This window comes from Anoplophora glabripennis, unplaced genomic scaffold, assembly GCF_000390285.2.
Source record: "Anoplophora glabripennis isolate ALB-LARVAE unplaced genomic scaffold, Agla_2.0 scaffold308, whole genome shotgun sequence".
NCBI classification, from domain to species: domain Eukaryota; kingdom Metazoa; phylum Arthropoda; class Insecta; order Coleoptera; family Cerambycidae; genus Anoplophora; species Anoplophora glabripennis.
Window position 1 is genome coordinate 353,113 of NW_019416553.1, and position 16,518 is coordinate 369,630.

At 32.1% G+C, this 16,518-nt stretch overlaps 1 protein-coding gene across 1 annotated transcript in view; it reads right to left on the bottom strand.

Moving 5' to 3' along the window:
* Positions 1–16,518, bottom strand: part of LOC108909570 (GATA-binding factor C-like) — a 119,690-nt gene that overhangs the window by 78,945 nt on the left and 24,227 nt on the right. Inside the window, exon 3 of the mRNA XM_018713951.2 lies at positions 12,883–13,428. Coding sequence (XP_018569467.1) covers positions 12,883–13,428 — 546 coding nt within the window. The remainder of the gene's footprint in view (positions 1–12,882; positions 13,429–16,518) is intronic.

Consider the following 16,518-nt stretch of genomic DNA (forward strand, 5'->3'; position numbering starts at 1 on the left):
GTCTGAAGGCGAGGACAAGTTCGTGAGATGGAAATGTAACAGTCACTCAGCAAAAAATATAAAAGAATTGAAACAAATGGAAAAACAGATAAATTTGCAAAAAAATGGTCTAAAATAGTTTCCCTTGTGAAAAGGGACAAGCGAAATATTGAGTATGACTAAAATCAGAAAATTTGCAGGACTCTTAACGGCAAACTATCAATTGAAGAATCATCTTTACAATTTGAAATTGTGAATCTTGACTGAGTATGTCGGTTTCGGATTCCAGAGAGAATTAAAGAAAATATCGACAAGCAAACTTTGATCTTTATTAATATAAACAAACAAATAATAAAGTACGAGTGCAATAAATCTAAATTGGGGGACTCTTAGAAATCGATTTAAAGAACATGAAATAGAAGAAGATATTTAGCTAATTACTTTGATTTCTAACTACAATCAATACAATAAAATATTTTGTCGATTAGCCCAATCTTAAGATCTTGTTTGTTTTGTTTCGTTATAGCAGCCTCTGCTTTAACTTGGATCTGGACATAAATAATAGATAATGAATAATGCAGAATGACATGAATTGACAATATAAAATTAATTTTTATAATAATGAATGATATTGTATCAATACCATGAACTGATTAGCAAAAATATATTTACTGATAAACAATGATAATCTCAATTAGATATTATGTATCTCTCTCTGTTTTCTGATATCAATCTCGCTAACCTTAATTGTAGATCAGCAAAAACATCACCGCAAAATCTACATCTTTTTGTGAAGGTATATATATATATATATAGGTCTTATAAAATAAAATGTAGCACAAAAATCAAATCAAATTCATGTATGCTACTACATACCACATGTAAACATACTTGGTACTACTATTTTTTTGGTATTATATAATTTGAAACTACATATAAAAAATTGCAGTCATTTTTAACATGTTCCTAATTTTGGTAATTTTGAATTTAACTGTATAGTGCATTTAGAGCATATAGGCATCTATAATACTTACGATTTATATTCAGAAACTGTTTTATAACTATCCAGTTATATCTAGTGCAAAAACTTTTAACCTCATCTTAGCAAAAAATTGCACATTTAAACGTTAACGAACGACTTGTTCATCGACTAAAGCCAATTTTCTTCAGACATTAATTTGCCTCGGAGAGACAGAAGCAAAATGTAAATGTGGTTAATTTTCTATTGTTTATTCATTCCTTGCTGGAGGTAGAGGCAAGCTCGCTTCCTCCGTTTGCCTTTTAAATCACTTTGTCGCACTCGCTCGTTCAATAACTAAGAAGTAAAGCCTACAATCGTGTGTGGTCTACATTTTAACAGGCATTATACGTAATTAAATTCGTTAATTTTCCAAGCAGAAGGCTACTTAGTTGCGTTAAGTTGTTCTGTTGGAGGAGAATGACATTAATCCAGCTAGACCAGACCCGATTGTTGCAAAGTAAAAGCCACAATCATGCAATAAGTCGAAAAAGTATTAATTTGACATGCATATAACATTCACCATTGGGTACTCCGTGTGTCCGCGGTATTCAGACAAAGTTGTAGCATGATTTTACAGTTCGGAGTTTGCTGTCGTCGACAACTGTTTTTTCTTTAGACTTTGTTTTGGTTCCCATGTACCCACAACAAGGAACATGGCCATATACAAACAAATCGTAGCCATTCCATAATCAAACAATAAAAAATTATTGTTTGTTAACACAAGGACGCCTTTTTGTAATCAATCCGCGCCCTACCAAGTTGTCATTCTTTTAAAGAATGCTCGACTGGGACTTTAAGATATCACATGTAAAACATTTTTTTTTTTTAGAGTAAACATTACTATACAAAAATGAACCATGGACTGCAAACATTAGCTTTCATTTTTTCCTTATCGGGCTGAATTTTTTCTCTAGATAAAAGGCTTTAGATCTAATTGTTATATCGGATATACCTACAGTTTATTAGATTGCTTCTATTTTTACAAATATTTCACTTTACATTTATTGATTTTCTTATCTACTTACAACATAAATTTCTTTTTTCATTGGAATATAAATATTATATGCACCTACATTAAAAAAATGAGCCTAAATTGATTTTTAATACGGTCGAGTTGTTGAGTAAAAGATACAGTTTCCTACATGCCTTCGACTCAATATGTCTTGACTCTAAATCTGTAAGTACAAACGAATTAGGTGTTTCAAATAAAATTAGATATTTTGTTACTGCATAGAATTGTATTTTCATCCTAAAAATTCGTCACTGTTAAAAAGAGACTGAAGAAATATACAATACAAGTAATTGGCTTAATAAATTTCTTCACTGTTGGTATTTCTCGAGCTTGATTTTCAAGATAAAATCAGCTGTCAAATCATATATTAAATATCTTCATGCATGTTACCTCCAGCTAGAGCTAGTTTCGTGATATTTTAAGTACCTACCATCGCCGCTACTACAAGTAAAAGCCGACCTGTGTTATATCAACTTTTCGCTATAGAATCGATTTGGTACTTTTTAAATTAATTTTTTAGTTACACAAACTCATATTTTATTAAAACGAGAATAGCAGTTGGCTCTGATTCAGAAAAATAGAGAATAATACTTGGTTTCTGCTTTCCAATGATATTTAATATACCACAGTTATTTAAATAAATATGGGAAATGTGTGTGTGTCTTATGTATATTTAAATAAGTAAAAAAAAACAGTGATGTATTTGAAGGTATAAAAAAATAGCCCTTAGCACTGTTGATTCCCAATTTTTTCTCTTAACTAGTCAGTCAAGCCCTTCCTGCTTTAAATAAGTAAATTTCCAATATTAAATAGAAATAATTAACTTTCATCTAGGTCGCAAATTAACAATTTACGTATTTAATTAAAAGTTTTGTTGTGTGTCAAAGCAATTTACAACCACTGAATATTTTCTTGCAACTGAAGAGCATTTGTTCTCTATCTTTCTAGATAATAGTCAAGTAGGTACAATTCTCTTTAAAATAATTTAAGTTTGCGGTTGGGTTCCGTAACCAAGAAATTTACTTAAAAAAGCCAGTATCATAAATATACTCTACAAACTCAGTGAGAGCAGTTTTTATAACTTTTACTCGAAAACAAATACATTTGATTTAACAGTTGATTTGACAGTTGAATTTGCCTTGAAAATTAAGCTATCTATATGTCACAACTTTTTCTTTCTACCTTTAGTAGTTTCTGTACATTAATAATGTGAAACTGAAGTTTAATATGTGTCAATAATTAGACAAGTTTACAAGCTTTAAGGGTCAATTAATTGAGTTCTTTTAAACCAAAAACTTATATAAATACCGAGTAAATACCTAATATGTGTCATATGTGTGTGAAATTCATAGTTTTCGGGATACAAGGATTTAAAATATAAAAGAGTTACCTTTTATAAAATGTCGAATGCTTTTGAAACAGAATGTTGAAATTTATGCTAGTGAATAATGACTTATCTAATAAAAGATAATAATCTACTGAACTCGAATATCAATATCTTTCATTTTATTCGAAAAACGGATTTTCGATTTATTACTTATTTTGACTATCAATGTTACCAAGCACTTCATTAAGCAACGTAATCATAAAAAATCCGAAAAAACAATTGCCGCAATTTTTTCGCGCCATACACCCTGCTATCTTTAACAAATTGCGAAATTTCTACGGCACTGGTTTTTTCGAATTTATCATGATTAATTTGTCTGCAAATTTATTTTTTAACTAAAGGTTCGTAATATATGAACTTTTTTTAGAAACCAGTTCTAGACTCATTTTACATTTCGTAAAGTATTTGATAACGTTAAATGTTAAAAATAATAATAATAAATCGAAAATGGTTAGTACCTATTTGGAAACACCGCACGAGGATTACAAGTGTCGAATTTTCAAAATATCCAATAACGTCGAATTTCTGAGGTATTCAGTGAGAGCGACTTCTGATATTTCTGCAACTAGTAGGAGTATTTATATACGAATTCAGTAAATTTTTACTTTAATTAGATAAATTATTAGCCCAAGTTTCATTAGTGTGCATTAAACATCTTTAGAAATATTTTCGAAATGATCTTTTTTAAATTTCAGCACCATCTCGAAAACCATAGATTTTTGCACACTAAAAAAAGTATTATCTTAATTTATATTTATATAGCTCTATAAATTAAAATGTATAATCCTTGCTTTTTCTTTTACCTTGATAGAATAAGCTAAGCTAAGCTTATGGTTATTGTATTTCTATTCCTACCATTTTTACACGATCTGGAAAAACTACAGCCGTGTAAAAATATCCTTTAATACCATGAATTTAGATCCCGTCCCATGAATATATTGTCAACAAATTGGTTCCTGCATTCGTAACGCTTCACTAAATACAAAAATAATTTAAAATTAGTTCGGCCAGGTGCTGCCACAATAAGTAGCTAATTCTTGGACAAATATCCGCAACATTGTCCCTTAATCCGCTTACGGTTCCTTTTCATAAAACCCAAAAAATAAACCAAACCAGAATTGCATATAGGGATTTACGGATTCTGAGGTAAAGTGGTTACTATTCTGCTTTTAAGTGGTTCCTTGACGTGATCTCCAACTTTAAAGGAAAAGGTGCACCACACGAGGGACCGTGTAAAGTTTAATTTAATGAAACCGTTCGAGTTTGTGGTTTAAATATGCTTATAAAGTAGTCCAATGCTCTGTGAAATTGATCGGTTTTGCTACTTAACTGTGGCTAGGGCGGCAGCGCAGGCAACTATAAAAATCGATTGCTTGTATCCTAACTTGTATTTGCGTTTGGTTAATCTGCTTGGGGAAGCGGAAGGTTTGAAGTGAATTTACGCTGCATTCCACTCGAATACGTTCATATTGCCAGATACAATTTGACTATAACATTATTATATATGTGTTTAGTGTTTATCTAATTACTTTAAAATGAAAATATTCACTACAAAAAAAAACGTCAATTACGCTTTCAGTTTCAATTGCCAAGATTATAGATTTTGATATGATTTTAATGTGAACAGTACATAGACACGAATTTTTTAATGGGGCGCAATGAAAATTGTCTAAATTTAACAGAAGGTATAGCATAGTCTTTATCATAAATGTGCAAGCGTGCATAAAATCAATAAACAAATACAATGTTTTTACCTAAGACGATTTTTAAGGGCTCTACGATTCCTCAAAGTTTGGAGGTTAAACACAGTTACTAAAAATTAATTATTGAAGATTCTAGACATCAAAATTGGTACATTGCAGTTTCCTCATAGCAATTACTTACAAGTAAAATTTAAACAAAAACTTGAATTGCCACTAAAAAATTATTTGATATCACAGATTTTTTTTACAAATTTGGATCTATCCAACTGGCTGCCTTTAAATCAAATAAAAATAGATTATACGGATGTACCTATGCTGATAATAATATCCCTAGTGGTTTTTTTAACAGTAAGTTTTGTAAAAAAGAGACGCAAAATTTTTGTTCATTCTTCTAGTAGTACTCACTAGTAAAATTAAAAAAAAAAAAATCAACAAAAAAGTTATTTGGTATCTCGGAAAATCTTTTTTTCTGATTTAGACCTATCCGACTAGCTGTTTTCTTAAAAAAAATATATTTAGGTACAGATATTCACTTATACGCTGCTATGCCTTAATATTGTCATGGTTTAGCAATATAGTTTCATAAGAAATAGTTAAGGCGGGCATTACACAGGGTTGGGCAAATGTGTCGGAACACCTGTGTACATGGTGAACCATAAGTTTGATTAAAAAATACCTAACAAAAGTTTTTGTAGTATTTTTATTCTTTTCAATGACGTACTTTAATTTTCAACATCTACTTTAGTTTCTGAGATACGGCGTTGTCGGCGGTTTTTTAAATGGACCGTTCTGTTTATTTTAACATTTCTAAAAAGAGAGAGTTTCACCGATTACAATGATATAGGATTTGATGGATCTGTGATTTAATGTTTTTTAAATGTTGAATAAAACAATAAAATAAACAGTAAAAATTGTATTTAATGAAATTTGTTATTGCAAAATATGGAGCACTTCAATATTAAAAAAAGATTCATAATTAATGTTCAAACTGGTGACCTTTGGCAGCCTGGCAATATCTTAATCTATCAACGAAGACTCTTAAGGAATTTTGAATGGCATGCTGTGATATTTCTTGAACGAGCATCCTAATTAGATCTTCCAACTCTTCTAAGGACTGAGGTTTATTCTTGTAGACGACATATTTTAAATGACCCCAAAGAAATAGTCTAACGGACTTAAATCTAGCGATCGTGGTGACCATTCAATATATCCCCTTCGCCCTATCGGTCTCTGTGGAAATACATTATTTAGGTACTAACGCACATCAACTCCATAATTAGGCGGAGCTCCATTTTGTTGGTACCAAATGTCATTTAAGAGTAGTTCAGGATTTGCCTTGGCTTGGAAGTAAACGAATCAATGCTGGAACATTATGCTCGCGCAAAAGGTGTAAGTAACGATTGGGCCGATGATGTGTTCTCTGATTATGCCCATTCATACAATTAATTCATTCATATTCATATTGAGTGTAATTTTCTTCTATCCAATGTGGAATTTGATCACTTCAGTAACGACAGTTATATCGATTTACAAAGATCCACCAAATCCCATATCATTGTAATCGGTGAAAATCTGTCTTTCTAAATATGTTAAAATAAACAGAGCGGTTCATTTAAAAAAAACTGCCGACAACGCCGTATCTCTAAAAATAAAGTAGATGCCTAAAATTAAAGTAGGTCATTGAAAAGAATAAAAATACTACAAAAACTTTTGTTAAAGAATTTCTTAAATCAAATTTATGGTTCAACCTATACACAGGTGTTCCGACATATTTGCTCAACCCTGTATAGACAAGAAATTGGAAAAAATGTTGAAATACAAGCATTCCTATAATTTTTCGCAGTGAAAGATCACGAGACTAATGTTTTTTTTTCTTGTGTTGTATGTAACGGCAGTTTGTAAAAATGGAGAAAACTTGTATAACTAGTCCAGTGAAAAGGTATGGTTTCCATCTTGCATAGACTTTCCCTCGTCAAAAGACTGCTATACATTCCCTTAAAATTACACATAAAAATGTTACCCTTAATAATTGACACCATTTAAACCTCTCATAATTTCGACGCCACTTGTTAATTTTTTTGCAAATTTTCCTATTGGTAGCTACCAGTACCAATTTTGAAATCTGTATTTCTAGTTGTTAAGTAATTGACAAACAACGTTCTGCTTTAAAGGATAGTGAAGCCCTTGCAAATCGTTTTAAAAGAAAATCATTATTCTTTATTTGTTTTAACAGGAATTTAAAAATGAAAAGACGGGTAAACTGTTTGATTGAAAAAATAAATAAATAATTTTAAAATTGAAAAAATGAAACAAAATTCATGAAAACAGCTGTATTTTAGACACGAAGCACTTAGGTATTTGATGAAAATAGTTTCTAAATATTTTATCTAATTTCCGAGATATTGTGCAACAAATTATTTAAAGATATGAATTTAAAAAAGTACAAAAACAGCGCGTTTTGTTTTGTATTTAGATACTTTTTGTTTGGTCGCAAAGAGTAATTATGTTTTTCATTTTATAAAATATGATGTAGTAAAATCTGAACCAAAGGAAATTTAGTTTTTTTCCAAAATACAAAAAAGCATTTAAACCGCGTAGTATAATTTTTCAATGTTTATAATTTTTTATTTTATTCTTCCTAGTTCTTATTATTTCTATTCATCTTTATAATTATTTTAGCCCAGCAGAACTATTAAAACGAGAAAGAGAACTAACTGTACGTCTGACGTATGAAATATTTGATGCTTATTCATATATAAGTTTTTTCCTTGAAATATATAAAATCCTTTTTACACAGTTAAAGCTTAGTTATTATATCTCCATTATCAGAACGAGAATTTGTATCTGTAGCCAACATGATTTATTTAACTCATATGTGTTATGTCATCATATCTATAGAAGCTATCAGTAATTTAATGGCGATTTTGGTACTGTTACTGAATCACTAGATGATAGATAAAGCTGTAAATCCCCATAAGCATTCCTCTAAATAAAAATTTAGTCACTTCGACAATCTTTTCCACTCATCGACAGTTATAAGCGGGTCAGAAACAAAAGATACTTGTCCTTTTCGCTAAGCATACCTTAAACTGGCAGAACTGTTGTTTGTGCATCTGATGCGAGTATAGCACTTCAATTAGGATTAAAAATTCTCGACAACGTAAAAGTATGCGGGTACAAACAACAATAGACGATCTGCTACGACATCGCTAATTAGCATCATGGCACCCCTTGATCAACGGTTCCCACGCAGTATTCCCGCGAAGGTCAGCAATGGAAACAAAAGAAGCTATTTCAACCTCATTACGCAGTCACTTTTAGTTTCGTTGCAATTTTTAATTAACTTGCTTCACGCATCGTCATAATAAAATGGCGGATACTGTGCAACTCGTTAATTGTTGACCAGAACGGATGTTACCAACAGACCAGAAGAAAAAGAAGTTGCGTCACTGCTGTGCAACACGCAGAAAATTGTGTGGTATCAGCCCAAAAATCTTGTGGCTCACAAAAATGCGAGTGCGTGAAAACACCCACAAAAAATTTCTCTCGTGTTCAAAAAAGCGCTTGCGAACAGAATTCCATTTGCAATAAAAAAAAAAACTAAAAGTCAAGTTAAACCAAGAAAACTAAGAATGTTAATATAAACAGTACAAGTTAGTAACTATAATATTCAGTGTAGTAATAATAATTTCTAAATATATTTAACTATATATATTTTAACAACGTTATTTTAAGGTCTTCACTAATTTACTTTTACAGTGAAATGTTTATTAAACAAATTATTTCTACTTCTAAAATAGTGATTTCAATACTACTTTCGTTAAAGCTAATACATCCCATGAATTTTAAGATTTACATCATTTATTTTTTTACCGGATCTAAAAATGATTTGACAAATATAAATGTGTCCCAAAATTCACGCAAGAAGTAATTTTGTTAGAAAATGTGTAAATTTTTTATTGATTCATGAAGTATAAAGTATAGCACTGTGTTGTCCACATTTTTATTTACAGTTTGCATAAATGCGACTGAATTTTGTTGATATAGCGCTCAATTTCCTTCTTCAAGGCGTGGGTGGTCATAAACTTGTCGGCGTAAACCTTAGACTTCAAAAAACCTCAAAGAAAAAAGCCAACGGCGTCAAATCGCAACATCTGGGTGGCCAATTCTGATCACAAAACGGGAAATTACACGATCAGAAAATGACTCATGCAGTAATTGAATTGTTTCTTGGGCTATATGGCATGTGACACCGTCTTGTTGAAACCACATGTCGTCTACTTCCATATTTTGCAATTTAGGCACAAAAACTGGATTATCATGTCGCGATAGCTAGCACCATTAAGTGTTATTGCCTGACCAGCTACATTTTCGAAAAAGAATGGTCCGATGATATCTCCAGCCCAAAATCTGCACCAAACAGGAACACGTTGTGAAGACATTTATTTCTCAACAATCACTCTAGATTTTCTGAAACCCAAATGCGACAATTTTGTCGATTAACAAAGCCATCAAAATGAAAATGAACCTCATCGTTGAAGATGATTTTGTTCTGAAAATCAGCATCCACTTGTTTTTCCATAATCCATTCAACGAACTCTCTTTGCTCTGCGTGGTCAGTAGGAATCAGTTCTTCAGACAATTGAACTGTGTAAGCTTGAAGATACAAATTTTTCATGAGAATACGCCATAGCCTACTTCTCGAATTGTCCATTTCCTGACCACGGTCACGAATTGATGTTCCTGGACTCTCAACAACACTCTCACGAACTGCTTCGATGTTTCGTGTTGAACTTGTTGAAGGACGATCAGAATGTTTAAGATTACTAATTTATCCAGTCTCCCTGAATTTTTCAATCAATCTCTTTACTGTTGATGAAGTTAAATTACTATTCCGACCACATTTTATACGAATATTGTAACCTAAACCTCCATCACAGCGCTCAATTTTTAATAACCTTGAACTGTCAGCTGTCACGTTGTGTTTTTTTTTCGTTGGCAACACTTTACCGCACAAATGCGCAAAATTCAAATATTGCGTGAATTTTGAGACACCCGATATTTATAACACAATATTAGCACAACGTTAACTTAAATAATAAAAAAAACAGAGCAAAGAACGTAGTTAAAAACATTTATTTTAAGCAAAATGAAAAATTAAACCAAAACCTTAAAAATGTAAGTAATAATACAACTACAAAACCGTTAATGTTTTGTCATGAATTAGATTTTTATAAAGTTCAAGCATGATGCAATTTCGTGAATTTTGCTAATCGTGTTGGCAATATACTTTTGACCTGCATTTGGTTCAAATTTCAAACGCAGTTTTTGTTTCTTGTCATCTTATTTTGATAATACTATAATAATAAATTTTTTTCTCTCTTAAAGTAATTTTAAAAACGCTGATTTTATCAAGATGTCTATTTTTAGAACATATTTTCTCAACGAAGCAATAAATTGAAGGTTCAACATACTAAATCATCTCTTTAACGAAATAACGTAAATGTCTGGAAAAATAACATTAAACTTATACTAGATGTGGCAGAAAACAACGTACTTGCGTCATAGGAATGAATTTTTGTACCAATATACTTAATACGGTATTGCAATGATACTAAATATAAATTAAAACATAACACACAATCTAATCCCAGAGTTAGAATGGATTTTGCGTTGATAATCCACGAGATAGCGATTTTCTAAGATTAATAGTCAATTTAATTTATTTATTAATGGTTTTGAATAACCTATTACATAATTATACTCTATTATGTTGTTCAACTATATTAACATTTGTAAATGAATTATTCATTCTACACTGAATATTAATATTAGTTCGAACCAAAACAAGAAGAAAGATTTACAGTAAACAAAAGCACCAAAACAAAAATTAAAACAAATTAGGTAAATAAATAAAGAATAAAAAGAAATTAATATAATCGTGATCGTGATTTTGTTGAGCAGCATGTCGGTAACTTGTATACAAAAAGAATGTCAACATAAAAATTAGCAACAAAATAATTGCCGCTATTTAGAAATTTTTAGCAAAATTTTCTGTTTTAACGAAACTGTGCCAAAGGCATCCTTTTTCCTGTTTAAGCGATCAATTGAAAATCAATATGAAATTTAAAAACATTGCTGATTAGGTGTGATGAAAAAGAAAACAGAAGTGATAGGAAGGAGACATTAAATAAGATAAGGAATGGTTTAATAATGTTGTTATGTAAAAGACATTATAGAAATTGTTTGTGTCCACTTTTTCCACCTCACTTCGCAATACGCTACTTATCGACAGACTTGCGAATGTCAAATGGCCCTTACAAAAAAGTCTTTTGATGTGGATTATAACCAAATTTCCTGAGCTACCGTTCAAATGTAAACTTCCAGCCTTACAAACGATATATCAAACTGTAGACGATCTTTAGTACCAGAAAGTAAAAAAATGTATTTAGGTCGAAAGTTACGCTGATCTTTTGAGACATCATTGGAACTATATTGAGTACCTACACTTCAAGAAAAATGCAAAAATGTAAGTAGTACCGAAAAGAACGACATGGTAGTGAAAAATTTATAATTAAAATGCCTGAAAATTCACTCAAACTGAATATACAGGGTCGGAAAGTCCCGATGGTTCATCGGCCGTTACGTGAGAGCGATAAAGTAAGTCATAGAAATCCGTGCGATAGAGAAAGATGGCTATAATGAAGGCGTCTCATAGTCACCGCCCATTTCGCCCTTCCACAAATAAGAAGTGGATCTTATTTGTGGAAGGGCGAAATGGGCGGTAACTATTAGACTTTCTTTATCGGTCTCACGTAACGGCCGATGAACCATGGAGACTTTCCGACCCTGTATAGGTATTTTTGCTTTACTGTAACATCGGTTCCATATTTATGCTTATACATTAAATACACTACTTCCCCAAAAATCTGCAAAACAATATGAAACAGCTTATGATGATCTCAAAAAGTTGTGTACTGAAAAGAAAATTAAGAAAACATATGAAAATATGTTACTAGCTTATTGCATACAAGGTTGAAAAAATAACATTGCAATTTAAAGAAAATATTGATATAAACTCCCCTACTTGAAAAGTGTATCAAATTGAATATAGAGTCCAATGAAGATTTTTACGAAAGTAGAGGTGGAAACATTTATTCAGGAAGCCCTTGGTGAACAATTTCTTTTAATGGTATTTCACGGTACGCTATATGAGAACGTACAGTTTCTATAATTATGATGTTCTTTTCTGGTGGTTATTTTATGTTAACAATGGGTATTCACGGGGCTTGTGCAGAACACTAAATAGTATAAGATACAGAAGATAAAGGTTATCAATAAAATTCCTGACAGTAAACATTTGAAATGGTGCAAAATTGGTTATACATATATGTAGCTGCTGCATTTTTATGAGAGCATCACAAATTTGTGGATATGTACAAGTGTGCTATGACTAAAAAAAAAAAAACACAAACAATTTCTTAAGCACTGTTGTATGATTATTACTAATATACATCTGTTATTTAATAACTGTCTCATATTTCACCAGCTACTTTAACTTGATTGGATGTGGGATCAAACAGAATGGAGTTTGGCTGTCACTGAAGGAATTATGATTCTAAGAAACTAAAATGACAAAAGTGATTATTGCGGATTGCTTAACTTATTTGCTTACTTGGCCTAGACGCGATACATAAAGTTATGTTTTATTTTGACATCCTTTTGGAATTGTTACCTAGATGATGGGAAACCTTCACCGTTAAGCGTCACTCTTTCTTACCGGCGCTGGTTCTAGACTTGTTTCGAGGTTTATTTGGAGATTGCGCGCCCTGTCCGGCGGCTAGGTGTTGCTTGTTAGGGGACGAGTACCCGGCCCCGTGAATACCGTGGGCATACGCAGCCCCGTACGAGCCTTCAAAGTTACCATTAAACATGCCGGAGGAGCCCCCTTCATATTCACTACCTTCGCGCTGCTTGTTGCTGGAACTCGAACCAACTCCGGACGGTTTCACGTCCAGGGCGCAGCTCTGCGGGTTCTCGTGCATGAACGCACCCATGGCGGCGGCCACCGCACTTTGGTACTCCGCGCCCGCCGAAGGCGCCACGGAGTCGGGGGTGCTATCCTTGGGAGGCGTTGGGGGAAAGGAGAAGATGTTGTGGGGCTGAGCGGGCGCCGAGCTTGGAGACTGTGACTTATCCGGATCACCGCTGCCGAAGGGGACCCACGGGCCGGAGTGGCCCAGGGGCTTGGCGCCATCGGACAACCAAGGAGGCAGAGGCGCGTGGAAGTGCGGCCTGCATACTTGAGCGGAGGACATTCTTGACGCTGAAAAAGAAAAAGGTTGTAGTAGCAAATGCAAGTAGGGATATTAAAGATAGGTGCAAATACAGGAAATATTTAGGAGAGTAGAGCGCATGACCGCATTTCTTAAAACATCTCATACTCCTTGTAGATAATACATTTATTATTTTTTTCTATACTTAATTATTCTAATATATAAATAAAAATAATTTATATAGAAGATATGAATATACGCACAGTTGTCCCATACTTTTCAATTAAAAATACGTAGTGAAGCGCACTATCATTAATTTTATTTAGAATACGAGTAGCTTGACAATGTTATAAATAGGGATGGAATTACATTTAACGTATCTATAAATAAAATACATAATATATTCACGGAAATACCAAAATCGAAATTATTATAAATAATACGATTTTGATTGGAAATTGTAGTAAATTGAACTTTCGTCACGTACACTGCCGGCCCTTTGAAAGTGGGCGATTTATTTTTCTAATGTGATGTGGTCTACTTTTATTATTATGACGTTTTTATATGTCAGTGTTATTAGGTATTTGCTTGGTAATTCAAGATGCAGCGTTTAACGGAACCAGAGAAAGTAAGAGTTTTAACTTTACTTCAGAATGGTTGGTCATTGCGGATAATCTGCATGTATGCAAGAACAGCATATTTAAACTCAAAGAAAAATAGAATGCTCACTAGAACAAGTATGATAGACACATTAAATTTGATATAATGCATTATATCTGTCATCGGCTGTCATTAATGACAGCCGATTTGAACCTCACATTTTCAAGTCAGCTTCACAAAGGCCAATTATAGACAGTTTGCTTATAAGAGTCGTCCACTTTTAAAGGGCCGGCACTGTACCTACTTTTTAGAATTTTTGGCAATCTATTCACTTTGTCGAGTTCAGGAAACATTTTAGCCAATATTAAATGTATGACGCAAATTTCTTTGCATACTCCTCTATAAAAGAATAAATTTTCGCTACAGAAATTTTGAATGTTCTTATGTTGCCTGTTTTATACAGGGTGTAATTTTCAATGAGGTGTCATATTTATATGGATGTTACCTTTGATCTTCGATCGTTTATTTTCTCAATTCATTCGTAAAAACTCATTCGTTTTTACTTTTTTTTTGTAATTTTCATACTTCGTCTTTAGACAGGGTAGTTAACACTAAACAGCCTGTGCTATCTGCGAGCGGATTCCGATTGAAAGCTACGACACGCATTGTTGTCAAATCTCATCTTTCTTAATTCGCTTACATACTTTTTCATATCACACATAAATTTAACTATGAAGACACGCAAGAACGCCGTACTTGACTAATAGTTAAATTTTACTATAAAATTAAACTCAATAAAACACAATACTAACGCCCTGTTGCCATATTATCAAATGAATTCAGAGGTTATCGGCACTGATATTCATCAACTAAGCGCAGTGCTTTAAAAAATAGTAACAAGTAGTTTTTATTAAAAACATAAAATGATTTTAAAACATATTTCAAATTTATTAGATTAACAAGTTCTATTTATTTATTATGTACAAAAATAAAAAGTATCACTAATTCAATCAATTTGAAACAAAACTTTGTTTTAATTACAATTAAGTAGTAATACTTGCCTATCCGTACATCAATATTAGTTAATATTTAATAACACATGCAGGAAATATTAATTTCTTTTAAATACCTATTGAAAAAAAATTTTAATGTTCGGCACTCCGTCTGCATTGACATCAAAAAAATATAGTAACTTTAAAAATACAGCCACAGTCGTATCAAAGCAATATTTCGATATCTGTCATTCCAATAATTTTATACAGTTGGTTTAAAACGGTAACAACTGGGCAACACTGATACAGTCCGGGCGTTGTCCAGTGACGGCGGATACAAATTTAGGTACAGTTTAAAAAACGAATTATAACTTCACTATCTATTTGATGCAATCTATTATAAAAATAAATAAATAAATGAAAAAATATAAAAATCTTGACCTCAAATGATCATAAAATTATTTAATGTTTTGCCTATTTAACCCATATCTTTACTAACAACAAATACAAGGTGTTTCAGAAAACAAGGGACAACGCTCGGGGAAAATAAATAAATAAATGGAAAAATATAAAAATCTTAGCCTCAAATGATCATAAAATTGTTTACTATTTTGCTTATTTGACCCATAACTTTACTAATAACAAATACAGGGTATTTCAGAAAACATGAGCCAACGCTCGGGAGCAGATTCGTAAGGTAGAAATAAGAGTATTTTTTCATATCAACATGGGTCCGATTTCGCTTTGTTTCTTAGCTACAGGGTGTTAAAGTTTTAAAATATGTTTTTTCCAAAAATCTAGATTTCCACTTGGAATTAAATGAAATTTGGACAGCAAACTATTTACAACCCAGGGATGTTGAACATGAATTACAGGACCGGACTTACTTGCAAGTCTTTGGATTTAATCAAAGAAAAACACCCATAGCTTTCTACCACTACCTCTAGGGATAGGTAAAAGAGCTTGTTTATAAAACTCCTGTCACTTCACGGGAAGATCTTTGGCAGCGTTATCAGACGCATTCGCTTTAATTCGCCGAGACATAGGATTATTTCGACGAGTTAGAAAGACCATCAAAAAACGAATTCGGGGTTGTATTCGAGTTAAAGGTGGACACTTTCAACATTTCCTGTCAAATGTTACATTATGTTTATCGAGTCGAGTTGTTTATGGTAGGTATATTTACAATTCATAATTAATTCCAGATAAATAAATAATTGTTTATTTTCATATTACATTTAAAATACTCAAAACTCGAGGGAAAACGAAAAAATAGTAAGTAAATTTTTTATCAAAATTGAGTTAGAATTTAACCCATGCAATTATAAATTAAATATCTCAACGGAGAACCAATTTTTTCTTTGGTTAAATTCAAGAGCTTGCAAGTAAGTCCGATCCTGTAATCCATGTTCAACATAATAATACCTAGGAATGAGTATTCGATTGTAAATAGTTAATTGTACAAATTTTATTTAATTCCCTCTTGGAAATAGCATATTTTATTTTAAAACTTTGACAACCTGTATCTAAGGAACGAAGCACAATCGG